Genomic DNA, 14,877 nt, shown 5'->3' with positions numbered 1-14,877 from the left:
GCAGGAAACTGATCTGGTTTGAAACAGAGAAACACCAAGTACCATGATATTAGAATGACAAAAGTGTTACATGGTAAGGTGTATCTCAAGATTACTGATGAACAGATTTGGGTATGCTTAATTCTTTGTTTTGGATTGTTTTCCATGCCTGTTTGAACAAGTTTCTTCTCTGTACTTCATAACATCACGAGTCAGCAAAAAAAAAAAAAAAAAATTGTGTTTTTACTACTAATACTGATTTTCTTTGAAATATATGGAGTGTATTCCTTCCTTTATAACTCTTCTGCCCTACTATAAACCCAGATATCTCTCTGGCTTGCATAGTTTATTCAGGCTGGATTTTTCTCTAACATTTTTAGAACAGTGCTGTTTTCTGAATAGTAGTGGTAGTTCTACTCATAGTTCTTAGAGCCATGGCAGGACTAGGGATTACTTGTCCCTGAACATGCTAGTACTGTTACTACCTAGTGCCTAATGTCAGTGTAGATTAACTACTAGACTAAACCTCAGCTCAAAATAACATTTTGGCAATAGTCTGGCACTCCTGTAATTATTCTTGTGACCATATGGAAGCAGACAAGGGAAGAATGCTTTCTCTGTGTCTCTATCTACTTGGTCTTTGTCCTTTCCAAGAATAAAGAGTAGGGTTGTACTATACCTTATGCAGCACAACTAAGAAGCACGTGTGCTTCTATCACTGTAGAGCTTTTACAGCCGTATGGACTCTCATATACTCATTGCATCTTATTTTATTTTATCCCAGTTAGGATACTTGAATCATAATTAAATGAATGAAGTAAGTAGTTCATGTATTTCAGGAAGTTGCTTAAGCTCCTTCGAAACAAAAAACCACCACCCCCCACCAAAAAAACCCAAACCCAAATAAACCAATCAAACAAAAACAAATAAACAAAAACCCTCACACACAGCATTTTTAAAATATTTGGGACAAGGACTAATTTTGTTCATTAATTTATGGCTTACATAATGACAGCAGGTTATGTTTGGGTAGAATTGGTTTTTGTAAGATTAGAGAAGTGAGGCGTTGCGTTGTTTTCCCCAGTCCCGGGCAGCTCTGGAGAGCCCGGCTAAAGGCGCTGTTTCTCGGTGGGACTGGGATGCCGCGTGGCCCGGGCGCTGTGGCATTCAGCACACCAGCGGGGGCTGGCCACGCTCCGTGGCCGGCGCTGGGGTGAGGCAGAGAGGTGAAGGAGGTGCACCTTGTCCTCGCAGCTGGCTGGAGAGCTTTTATTGTCACGTGGAGCTGTGATGGAGAACAGCGGCCACTCTCTAGTGCTGCATGGACAAAATGGTGACGGGACCGAGGGCGCGTAGGGTTTTATAGGGGGTGGGCCAATGGGGGCGGAAGCCCCCCTCCCTCAATGGGGACAGACAACGGGGGAGTGACGTGGACTACGGTAACCGATGGGGACACAACAGGGGTGTGTACAGGGTTCCGGGACGAATAGGGAATGCAGGGACGGGGTAACAGACACAGAACTCTCAGGAGTGGACAGGGGGGTGACCACAAGACTGGCATGGTGATGCTCCAATGGTAAGTGACCCGGAGCGAAACACCGCGGGGGGAACATGAGGGTACACAGGGGTACACTGAACCGGCTAACTAACATATATCAGAACCCCTAATCTGAACCCAAACCCGGGATGCAACAGAGAAGCTAAAAGATCATCTGATGACAGAAGCTAGTAAAACAGTTTTGAACCATTTACTTGGTTATTGGCACTAAAAAAAAATAATCTACTCTCTTCGGCAATACATTAACCAATTTCATGTGCAAAACATGTATCCAGCATGTATCTACGATGGTTTATAAAAGTGTGTAAATCAATTTTAGGCTATTTTCAGCTATTTCATTACCTGAAATAGGATATGAAAAATTCTAGTAGACAAATTTTGACTTTCTTTGTCTTTCTTCTTTCTTCAGAAGTCGTTATAAATAACAAGTGAATGAGACCCATAAGTAGTATTCTCATCTTAAACAAAGGGTGGAAAAGTAGTAGGAAAGATAATTTTCCTGTAACCTACTATATTCATACAATTTGTTGCCTAGCAGTTTCAAATCCCTGTGGAAATCTTCCTACTTCTTCATTTAATCGCTTTCTCTTTTGTTAAATAATACTAACAAATAAATGAAAAGTTCTCACTTGTCAAATGAAACAGAAGAAATCTTTTTTATTTTTGTCCTGTTCGGAGAAGTTCATGCTACAATTCTGATGTTGCAAATAATGTGAGTTTGGCTAATCTCTGCACTCTAGCACAGTCTCTGTGGTAATTCATAAAATAGAACAGAATAGAAGAGAACAGAATCATAAGATAGCATCATTAAGGTTGGAATAGACCTCCAAATTCATCAAGTCCAGTCTTTGATCAAACACCACCGTGTCAGTTAAACTACAGTGGCACATCCAGTCATTTCTTGAACACTTCCAGGGATGATGATCCCCATGGCAGTCAGTTTCTATGCTTAAGTACCCTTTCAGTGAAAAACAGTCTTTCTGATGTCCAGCCTGAACCTTCACCTGTCACATCTTGTGGCTGTGTTGTCTTGTACTATCCCTAGTTACCTGGGAGAAGAGGCTGACCCTCACCTCACTACAATCTCTTTTTAGGTAGTTGTAGAAAATAAAGTTCCTTCTGAGCCTCCTTTTCTCCAGGCTAAACAACCCCAGTTCCTTCAGACACTCCTTACACAACTTATCATCTAGACCCTTCACCAACTCCATTGCCCTTCTCCCTACACTCCAACACCTCCTGAATACGGGCCCAAAACTGGACACAGGACTCAAGGTGTGGTCTCACCCATGCCAAGTACAGTGGGGCAGTCACTGCCCTTGTCCCTCCAGACACACTGGTTTGATACAAGCCATTGGCCTTCTGAAGCATGTGGGCACACGCTGGCTCATGATCAACATTCCCATGTTCTTTTCTGATGGGCAGTTTTGCAGCCACTCTGCCCCCAGCCTGTAGCACTGCAGGGATTGTTGTCACTCAGGTGCAGAAGCCTGCACTTTTATTGTTGAAACTCACACAACTGACCTCAGCCCATTGATCCAGCCCATTGATCCAGCTTGTCTGCAAAGCCTTCCTGCCCTTCAGCAGATCAACATTCCCACCCAACTTATTGTTGTCTGCAAACTTACTGAGGTGCACTCGTTCCCCCTGTCCAAATTACTTACAGGTATTAAACAGGACGGGACTGAACACTGAGCCCTGGGAACACCACTGGTGATGGGATGGCAACTGAATGTAACTACACTCACTACCAGCTCTCTGAGCCTGTCCAGTTTCTAACTCAAAAGTGTGAAAAGTGCACAGGTCGAAGGCATGGGCTGCCAATTCCAAAGTCAAACTAAACTAGATGTGTAAGTTGCCTTTAAGCTGGATTTAGCAAAACGTCCATCTTATGTGATCTTTTCAGAAAAAAAAGAGTTGTAGAGTTTATGAACAGAAATCAGGCATTTATATTTCTTAGAAGTATCTCAAAATTTTTTCTTCGCTCACACTGTGACTCAGTTCTCCATCTGTAGAGTAGGATCAATTCCTTCCTGTGGTTTCATTTGTAATTTACATACTGCTATCAATGCTCTGTTAGTAAGGACTCAGATCATTTGCATAACTCAATTTCACAGTGCTGAGGGTGTTTGGAGAAAAAGCGTAATTTTTCTGCATATATTGGAGTTTTAAAAAATGTGTCAGATTTTCCTCTGCAGTAGAAACCTTAGAATTGAAGAAATATTTATGGAAGCAAATGATGATTCAGTCACTTAATACAACAGATTTTGAAAGGTCCATGCAAAGCTATGTACAATTTTGAAGCAAATTCATGTTGATTTTTGACAGAATCAAATTTTAATACACATGAATGGAGTCTTGGCTTTGCTTTCGAAGCAAAGTACATACACAAAACATTATTTCTTGTGGTTTCCAAAGCACTATTCCTAGAAACAGTGTACTAAAAAAAGCATCATTTAAGTACAGATCTCACTTTATCCACAAAGCTGCAGGCTAAAGTTAGACTTCAGTAATATTAATAGCTTAGTAGCAAAATATCTAAAGATAAAAACATGATTCTCTATATCCACCTACACTTTTACCAAATATTTCATACTTAAAGTAGTTATGGTAATTTAATAATAAAAAAAGGCTGCAAGGTATATTTTTTTAATGTATCATATGTGACCTTTTGAAATGTTATGAGACCTGATTCAAACTATTTGGAAGTCTATGGAGAGATTTTCGTGGATTAAAGTGGGGGGGAAAAAAAGACCGAAGACCCCTAAATACTCTGCGAAGTAAGGGTTGCAATGTCTTACTGCAGAAAGTGACAAGCATTAAGATTTCCCATGGCAGAGTTCTTACTCACTTTGCCTTCATTTCTACCCTCAATACAAAGCCCCACCACAATACCATTAACAGGTATGCATGTTAAAGAGAAAAAATAATGTTATAAAGTACTTTCTCATGGAAATTGACTGCTAAGAGATTATTTTAAAACCTGAGTTCATTCTAAAAGCAATACTGGCAATTATAAAATGGAGTTGGGAGAAGGAGAGGGTTTATGCATAAGCTTTTGAGTGAAAAGCTATCTTTCCGTTACTGTTAACAATTCTTTTTTTTTAGCTATAAATTTTTCTTTCAATTCTATAACAGAGTTTACAATGTAAGAACTTGAAGCTTCCCTGGTTCCTTTGAGAGATTGTGTGCATTTGTTTGATGTACTGCAGTTTTCAATGTAAAACCTCAACTGGACTTAAAAATGGGATTTTCACCTCTGAAAAGTACATTATTACAAAGTTACCATACAATAAAAATGAACATTATAAAAATGGGCTTTCTGTGAGTTATAACTTTATATCCAGCCTCTCTAAAATAGAAGACTTGTTTTGCAATTTCCTTCAGAGAGGATAAAATTCTTACCCCATAAAAGGAAAAGAAATAAAGACAGGCCTCACAAAAGGAAAGATTATGGATCCTGCACAGGATCTAATCAGATAATAGTAATGCACAGATATTAATGAAGCTGTTAAGCTCTATTCACTGTACTGAAGGACGGGAAGTATATGTTGTCCGTTTAACCTTCACCATTGATATAGTGATTTGCAGTCTGTTAACTTGGAGTTCCATCACTGGAGTCTTGTGCTTTTGTTATAGCAAGAAACAATGAAGGCATGATCCAAAAGCCATTTAAATAATGCTGTCTGTAAAACAGACACCAATGATAATTAGATAAGAAGAAACAGAAAAAGAAAATATTTCAGACCACTTTCTCTGTCTTTCATTAGTGTGTGTAGCATGCAATTTCTTCATTATATTATCTGAGAAATGTTGAAATATTTATGCCAGGTCAAGAGCTCTTGTACATTAATCATATCTTAGATATTTTGCTTGTTTTTCCCAGATTATATTCTGCCTCAAACTCTGATTGATACCTCTGTATTCCCCATAGGATCTGAGGTTGTATACCTCAGAGCAACAGATTGAAGGTGATGACTGTAGCTGTTGTAGACATTACCACACGTCACAGAAGACAGGCTCTGCTAGAAAGAATTGAATATAACATTATTGCCACTGCAATAAAATCACTTGATACTGTAAAATCCATTTATCCATCCATAATTACCCTCTCCTAAACACTGTCTCCACTGTATATGTACATAGATTAGATTTTAAAAAAATATTTATTTATTTTTCATTAACAAGAATCCTTATCCATTTTGAATGCTGCCAGCAGCATTGGGTACCAGAAGATATCTGAGGGAATCCTGTGGAAGGATTGATGTTGCTGAGAGCAGATGTTTACTTCTTTCAGTTACTGAGATTTCCTTACTAGTGACTGGTGAAAAACAGACATTCACCAGCTGATATCTTTCCTGGAAGAATTTTGCTACAATCACACTAAGGACCATATGGTGGTTTTCTCAGATGTAAGTTAGAGAAGGTTGAACATGCACACTAAGTAAGACTGTTTAGAATATCTATCTACACCATGTTAGTTTTTCATCCTTTTCTATGAGGAAATACTTTACTCATGAGTGTATATTTTGGTGATTTCCCTACTAGTCTAACATTCCTTCATGATAAACATTTATATGAAAAAACACTTTATGATTTCAGTTAATAAAGATCTAAAGTAGCATCCTTTAATCAATATAGAGCCATGGGAGTGTCTTAAAATTAATTTAAATAGTATTTATTTTTTGTTGTGCAAATTTTATTGTATGTGCAAATTAATTTTGTATTAAAACAAAATTAAAATTTATATATTTTTTTCAATTACATGTATGGTATAAATCTTGTCTATTAAATCAGAAATTTCATAATTCTTTTTACTTTGAAGGACTGTGCTGTTGACATTAGTGTATCAGAAGCTGCTATCTTTTCTGCAGTCTCATGATAAATTTCTATGTGTTTGATTAGGTATCACTGTAATCTCAATCATCCAATTTCAACAGATACCGAGGATAAATTAGCTTTCCATTCTCCACTACACACTTTTGTACATTCTGACTGAAAATATACTGTTTACAAAAGGGTCAGTGGTTTTGTTTATTGAGGAGGAGTTTTGGTTTTAGTGGGTTTTTTTGGTTTTATTTTTGTTTTTTTTTAGTTCAACAAATGTTAGCCTTTTGCCTTTCACATTTTTTGGGTTACCATTTCTTTATTTATTAAGCTGATTTTTTAGGTCATAATTTTTAATTAATAGTTTGCTTTTATTAGATAATACAATGTCTTAAGATGTCTTAAGAGTTTATCCACTCTTTAACCTTACTACTCATATGGTCATATGACTTGCCTAATTGTTATCACCACAGAATGAAGTTGCTGAAGCATTTTTCATCATTCCAACATCACATTGCATTTGCATTATGGCTCTGAGGTTGTTTCACAACACATGCATTGTCCTTTAAATATAAAACCAAGGTGAAAATAAAAAAAACCTAATAAACATGCTTTACTAATGAATGCTGACCAGTTGTATCCAGTACAGTGAATAATATCCAGAGAAACTTTCTATTTCAGCATGTTTTCCAAGAGCTGTGAATATTGCAGCTTTGATTCAATGCAAGAAGTGCGTGCTTGCATAATATGAGGATCACAAGTATTCCCATTTGGAGAAGCCTTTTGCTGCCACATAGAGTTTGTAGAAGTTCAGTGCCTTTCTGAGTGTGTTGTGCTGCAGTTTCTTTTTCATGTTTAAATCTAGACTGTTTGCAGCTGTATTATCGCATCAACATAATCGCTGACTTTAAGATGCTCATTTGGGATTTATCTGACTGTAACTAGATGGAGAACTTAGGCCCTTGTAGGTCAACAGATGTGTGTTTCACCTCTGCTGCTCCTCTGAGTGAATACTGGAATGTTTTGCAGATACTGGAGGATTAATTTGCAAGCACATCTCAGATCCCTGTGATGTATTCAGTAGCAGAACTGCAGAAAAACATTTTTAATCTGTTTTATACACTTGGAATTATAGTTTGAAGACATAGTTGAGTAACCAGACTGCAGCTTTGGAAGTGCTTCAGTATTTTGCTGCTGCTTTTAAATGATTAAACTTGGAATTACAAAGGAATAGTTAGTTGGATGTTTGGTGCAAGCTGACAAACTAAGATTATAGATACAGCGTAAAAGGTTTTAATATTAACTTGATTTTTTTTTCAGTAATGGCCTGTGTGCTACAATTATTCTTTCTTCAAATAAAATTTTCTTCTTTCTGAAGAATCTGAATGTCCTCAGATCACAGATGTCTTATTTGTTGAGGGAGTAGTTTTTGATTCTAATGCCGTATTTATTCAAAAAGAAACTGTACTTCCATTGAAGAAAATTAAAGCAGAAGGAAGGCAAAAAAAAATTACATGTATTTTGCTTAATAAACAAAACAAACCAAAACAATCTCCCGACTGCATCTCAGTACAAAATATTGTGATATAAACAGTGTAGTTTAAGTCATTGCCACATTTTCTACACAAATTTATAAGAGCTTGGAGAAAAGATTGTTTATTCAATCCAAGTACTATGCAAAAATCAATAAATTCAAAAGAAATTTAAAACAGAAAAGAATCCCACCCACAATTTTCTGAATGAGGTGTTTTCACTTGTAAGTAACCTGTAAAGATTATATTGAGTTCTTATATCTTGGTAGTATGTCACATTGTATTTGCCATGAGCTTAGATGAAATATTAATAAGACAAAAATAAGTATTAATTCACAATGGTGAAAAAATCAGTGAGAATCTGGTCCTCATAGAAGTTACAGAAAGTTTTGCAATTATCTTATAAATTTGTTTCTCTCACAACATAGAACTATCTTTATCACTTAAGTAATTGCAGAATATTCACTAGTGAGACACTGCAAATAGTGTTTTGAGAAAGCTAAAAATTAACCATCAACTGTGGTCAGTCAGTCAAAAGTGATGGTTGTATACAAATGGAAAAGTTATTTTCATTTTATACTTACTGAAAGTTTTAAGCAAAACAGTTTTGCGTCAACATCACTGAATAATAAAATTTCCAAATAATTTCGCCTGTATAGGAGCTGGATTTTGAAGCTAAGACAAGCTATACCTTGAGGATAGAAGCAGCCAATATGCATGTTGACCCTCGTTTCCTGAGTCTGGGACCCTTCAGTGATATGACAACAGTGAAGATAATTGTAGAGGATGTCGATGAGCCACCTGTGTTTACTTCACATCTGTACTCCATGGTGGTGTCTGAAGCAGCAAAGGTTGGCACTATCATTGGAACTGTAGCAGCCCATGATCCAGATGCCTCAAATAGTCCTGTCAGGTAATTGCAAGAGTTCTTAATTATTTATTCAGCCTTTGCATTGAAGTTGTTCATCTTGTGGTGGGAGGGGCTTTGGTTACACTGGAAGTCATTAAAAGTTTTATTCCCTTGCAGAGGGACATTCAGATGTTCTCTGAGTTTGCATGGTTTAACTTTTATAATCTGAACTACAGAACCTCAGAAAAAAAAAGTTGAAATCTCTGTGAAACAAAGAAGAGAAGATATAGTTTCAGAATCCCAAAAAAAAAAGAAATCACCTAAAAATAATGCTCATATTTATTTCTCTTTATGCTTGGGAAGAGTCTATTATTATCTATAGCAAGTTATGTTCTCTTAAATCAACCAGGATCAAAAATTATATCTATAATATACACGTATGCTTGAATAATGATTCATAGTCTGTGCGCACTAGGAATCAGAATGTAATAGGACATAAATTCCCACAAGGAAACTGAAGTGGAGGTCCCACAGCAGGAAACATTCGTAAAAACTCTTCACATGAGAAAAGTTGACAGGATGAGATGCATCCACTTCTAGTCAGAATTATTAAAGGCTTTGGTTTTGTAAATTTTACTGCAGCCAAACATCTTCCATTTGAATGGGAAGAGGTGTGATCACTGGAGATTCATAAACTGTCAAGGCCCTCTTCCTTTGTCTTCAACGTCTGAAAAACCTTCAAACCTTCCGCAATATAATGTCTAAGATCATTAAGAAACCATAACAGAACACAAATTCTCAATCTTATGTTTGCCTGTATCTAAGGTCAGAGCTCAAGGGCAAAGACTCACCACCTTAGCTACACCAGAAATGAGCTACTTGTAATTTTTCCTATGCAGAGTGTTAATTCTCAAAGGAACAAGCAAAGAATCTAGAGAGTAATGGTTATAACTTAGGAACTCTGTGAATTTAAAACCTGCAGGGGGAGGAACTCATACACAATTAAAAGTTAGTGCTTAGTTTCATTTGTTTTTATTGCTCATTTAGTGCATGCATAGGAAAGATCTTTGTGGGTACTTGTTTTGGTAATGTTAAGTCTTTCATGCATTGAAAATGAACTTGGGAATCAAGTGTAATTTCTAAAGCAGAGATCTTTTGCAAAAGTAAAGCATATGTTTCACTCCTAAAGGTGACGCAAATGTTCTATCTCTTTTGTTATATATTTACAACATATTCAAAATAGTTGATTCCTATAATGTATAAACAAGTCCTAGATGAATGTTTGCCATGGATTTACTTGTGAAATTTATCTTTGCTGTGGCAGTATTTTCTGGCACTGATGTTAGCATCTGGTGTATAATATCTGGTTATCAGAATCATTAAGAATAGGCTTAAACACAATTCCATTAATGCAGGTCATTAATGCTTTTGACTCCTTTGTAAAAATAAATATGAGTTTATTGGCCTTGATCTGGTTAATTTTTACAATTCCAGCATAAAAAAAAAAATTATATCACCTGCTAGCATCTTGAAATTCCTTCTGCATCAAAGTTTCTTGGAATTTGAGGGAGGGGAAAAAAGAAAAGTAGTGAGGATTTATCTATGTGCTTGTGAACCTGCTATGTACATGGTCAAAAGTACTGAAAGATAATATAATTTAAAGCTGTTCTACATATGCTCTGATGCATCAGAGACAGATTCACCTAAAATTGGAATGTGCTAAGGAGGATTAATGCATAAAACTTTTCATGATCTGTTTATTAATCTATAAATAAGTATTCCAACTTCCAAACATTGGATTATATTGATACTGATTAAAAACTAGATTTGTTACAACTCAGAAAATGTTGAAATGACAAGATCAGATGCAGAACCTTGACAATACCAAGGACTAGGGAAAATAATAAATGTTTTGAAAACAAGGGGTTATCTCATAAGTACCAAAGAGCTATTGATGTTTGAACTAACTTAAATAAAGGATTTAAAACTCCTGCAGCTCAAAGATTTTCAAGTACTATGGCAGTGAGGAATTAAAGGATTAAATATATTTAAATTTTTATTTTTAGAATTTGGGAATGGATACAATGCTTATAAAGAAGGGAAACTACTTGTTTCCTATTCATAGAATTATTTTTCTCCTTGTTTCGTAAGGAGCTCATCCAATTTATGTAACTTATTTGCTTTTCCACCCTCTTTTCCTCTCTCCCTCCTTGTCTCCCTCCTTTACTGCTTTCTTCCTCTTTGTATTTCTCACCTCTCCATCTCCTCCTTCTTTTCTCCTTCTTCTCTTTCTCCTCCTTCGACTCTTCAAGTTGCATAATGATAGTCTTAATAATTGGGAAATCTAAGGATTTCTAAGAGAAATCTGCAGGAGATTGAATCTCAGCTGAGAGGCCTGCCAAGATTGACTACACAGCAGAGGTGACAGGTATAGTCTCATGGGGAAACTTGCCAGCCTCAAAGCAGCTGTAGAACACCGCTGACCAAATAAACAACAGCGCTGGCAAGAAATAAAGTGAAAAATGGCCTACAGTTAAGACAAAATGAAAGAAGAAAAGAAAAAGTGAAAGAGGGAAAGTAGTAATCCACAAAAACTGCTGTTAGTGTTGTTGTTATGACTTGTTATTCTCTCTCTCACTGTGACATAATACAGGTAAACAATTCTAATTATGTGACAAGGCTCTGCACTTAGATTATACAGTTAAGAGGAAAAGATAAAAACACAGTAATACAGTAAAGAAGATGTGTAGTACAACATAGAACAAACAAATATTTTCATAAGATCATTGTGTCTAGGAAGCCACATTTTTTAACTGTCTTGCATAATTCTTTCTTTCCACGTTGTACAAAGAATTTGGTTTATGTTATATCAATAATCTAATATATCATAAGTGTGTCAGTAACTGCAACAATCACACTTGATCCAATTCAGACATTTTAATTCATCCTGAGTGTAGGGAAGTGCTCTGGAGTACATACTTGACCTAAATGAGAGTGCAAGAATCTGACCCAATTATAAATCTAATGTCAAAAATACTCTAGCTGTAAATCTAAATCTGCCTAATGAGCTGTCCCTTACTCTCAAAAGGGATATAAGAAAATCATCCACAGGTGTTTTGACCTTTTCTCTTATGCTATTTTCAGCTTGCTAAGGAGCTCCTAAGGAGCTCCCCTTCCGAAAACAAATTGGGAGGTAAAGATGTGTTAAGCCAAAGAGTTCAGGGCATGAACCTGTGTTTGTTTAATGACAGTAAAGCACTGTGAGCTGACAGTGATGACATGCAATCCCTTGACCCTAGGCTGTATCATCTTTCCTTTTTCCCCCCTTCCCCTGAAGCTCTGGGTGACTCAGGGGCTCTTGTGCTGGCGATAGAAAACCCTACGCTCAGGCTGCCAGCCCCATGGGATCAGTGCCTGGCTGGTACAGCCTTGTAGCAAATTCCAACTCACCTTTTCCTTAGCTGCCTCTCAGGAGGATGCTATTTGATTAATTCCTGAGTTTGTTTTACAGCATAGAGGAAGAAAGAAAAGACAGAGGAATACCTATAACCTCGCTTAAGTGGACACTGTGGGAGTGTAGCCCGCCACTGTCAGCACAAGTCACTGTGTAATTCTCTCACCTTTGCAAACGCCTTTGCTTCACTCAATGCCCCAGGGAAACCGGACTGAGCAATGCTCAAACTAAGGAAACAGCAGAAGCACTTTCCCTCTAATAAGAAATTGTGAAAGATTTTTACATGCTGTAAATGAGCATAAAGTAAAATTTTCTTTCATCCTTTACCTAGGTATTCAATAGATCGAAACACAGATCTGGAGAGATATTTCAATATTGATGCCAACAGTGGAGTCATTACAACTGCCAAATCTTTGGACAGGGAAACTAATGCTGTTCATAATATCACAGTTTTGGCTATGGAAAGTCGTAAGTATACATAGAAAGATTTTTATTGACAGTTTGTGTGTAAAGCTTCAGGCTTGGTTTTGATGAGCTTCATTCAGAGAAATTCTGGCAGTTGCAAACTGTGGCAGATAAAAGTAACATATTGCTTAATGCAAAAGAAATCTATATGATAATTTAAAAATACAACAGTTTAGGTGTTTGCTCTTTCATTTGCTTTACACCTTGTGTATTCTTTTGTCTTCTGAAAGACAAGTACAAAGGAATATGAAATATGTTAAGTCAGCAGTCTCACACTCAGTGTCATTACAGGAAAGGTGATATGGAAGATAGGGGAGGGTGGTTACCCCATCTCAGTGAGGGCACTCAGAGTTGATTGCTGTTGGTCAACCACAGCATTCTTAGAAGGTATAAAGAAAAGGGGATGTGAATGCTAATGTGGTTTCATTTTACTGACTCTAAGGTAGAGTCAGGAAATACTACTACTATTGTAGAAGTTAATTTGTATTTGGTGTCTTTTTCTGGTGTAAGATAAAAAGTGTTAAAAATGTAATGCTTCAAGTTCATACAAGAATTCTAATGAAGGTTCAAAAACAAACTTTTTCTGCTTTGAATACATTTTGTGAAGTGCTTTTATATTTGAAGAATTTATATCTTCAAATTTCATCTTCATTACTACTGTGTTGGGCTGTGACAATAAAAAGTTATCAATTCTCTGGCTTGCTATAGTAAAAATCATCACTTCTTGAGTTGCGTGAGCTTCATTTAATATTTAACCTGAAAGTTAAGATTTATCATTTAGTGTCTCTATGATAATCTATCTTGTATTATAACAAGTAGAATTTTGGTCTGAAAACACAAAATGGAAACCAAAAATTTTCCTATAGCAAAACTGATGAAGAAGACAAGGGGCATACCTGACAGAAAGAAGAGAAAGAAGAGTCTAGGAGCACAAGTGAAAACTTGTATTGCTTTAATCTATATGCATGCCGGCGTGGTTTTCAATAAGCTTAGTTCAGCAGAGGAAAAATTTGGTGTCAAAAAGGCTTACTTCTCTGGTATTTCACATGTGATCTTAAAAGCAACAAAAAAAAACAAACAAAAAAAAACAAAAAAAAAAAAAAAAAAAACAAAAAAAAAAAAACAAAAAAAAAACAAAAACAAAAACAAAAAAAAAAAAAAAAAAAAAAACAAAACAAAAAAAAAAACAAACCCGCCTTGTGATTTACATTTGGATGCTTAAAATATTTATTAAAATGTGGTTGCAATACACTATTAAAAGATAGTTACATATTTGAAGTTTTGTAAAGTTTTTATTTTGTCCTGCTGTAACATTAATATCAACATTTTTGATAAAAAATGATTGTAACAGCCCTTTTCCCTGCTCCAAAAGAGAAGCAAAATAAATATTGCACTCACTGATGTCCCTATGCTTAGTCCAAAATAAAATTAGTGTTGAAGGTTAAAGTATGACATTGGAGACTGAACATACTCGTAGTTTAGCTAGTGTATCAGTTTAGGATGTCATTCATATTTAAGGTGTTCAACATGTTAATGACAGTATTGAAATACTTAATTCTGTGTGCACTTTAAATACTTTGGGATTTGCTTCAGAATGCAGCCTTCTCTTCTTTTCTCTTACACATAGCTGATAAAATTCTGGTTTTGACTTCTCAACAGACTGATCCATCTGAAGTTCAGCAAAAAAAAAAAAAAGTTTAACCCATAACAATCATGCTATTCCCCATATGAATAGTAATGTTCTGGATAGTTTGGTGATGATTTTACATCATCTTACTTTTATTCTTCCATGTGATTTGACTCAATGCTGTGATTAGTAAGATTTCCAGTTTATCCTGAGAGTAAAATCTTAGGTTAATTGAAGCAGCTGGAGCACATAAATATTGGTCCAGAAGATCAAGACAAGAGCTTCCTTTGTATTTGAGGGAGGGATTATAATTGATTTGACATGCATATCCAAAAGAAGAAGGCAAATAAAAAACATAATGACCTTCAGAATAACTTCCAAGGATCTCCTCTTAATTGTTTTATTGGACTTTTTCCTATAGAGAATCCAGCACAGATTGGGAGAGGCTATGTAGCCATCACAATCCTTGACATCAATGACAATGCCCCTGAGTTTGCCATGGAGTATGAGACAACTGTCTGTGAAAATGCTCAGCCTGGTCAGGTGTGTCTTGATAGGTTTTATGTTTATTTTTACCAGCTAATCAGC

At 36.1% G+C, this 14,877-nt stretch overlaps 1 protein-coding gene across 3 annotated transcripts in view; it reads left to right on the top strand.

Moving 5' to 3' along the window:
- LOC128814074 (cadherin-7) overlaps window positions 1-14,877 on the top strand; it is a 72,088-nt gene that overhangs the window by 45,685 nt on the left and 11,526 nt on the right. For all 3 annotated transcript variants that reach the window (XM_053989647.1, XM_053989652.1, XM_053989662.1), the window contains 3 exons: window positions 8,553-8,806; window positions 12,529-12,665; window positions 14,711-14,832. In XM_053989647.1, the coding sequence (XP_053845622.1) occupies window positions 8,553-8,806; window positions 12,529-12,665; window positions 14,711-14,832 (513 nt within the window). The remainder of the gene's footprint in view (window positions 1-8,552; window positions 8,807-12,528; window positions 12,666-14,710; window positions 14,833-14,877) is intronic.

This window comes from Vidua macroura, chromosome 1 (assembly GCF_024509145.1).
Source record: "Vidua macroura isolate BioBank_ID:100142 chromosome 1, ASM2450914v1, whole genome shotgun sequence".
Taxonomy (NCBI): domain Eukaryota; kingdom Metazoa; phylum Chordata; class Aves; order Passeriformes; family Viduidae; genus Vidua; species Vidua macroura.
The sequence above is the reverse complement of the archived record's forward strand: the minus strand, read 5'-3'. Positions and strand labels throughout refer to the sequence as shown.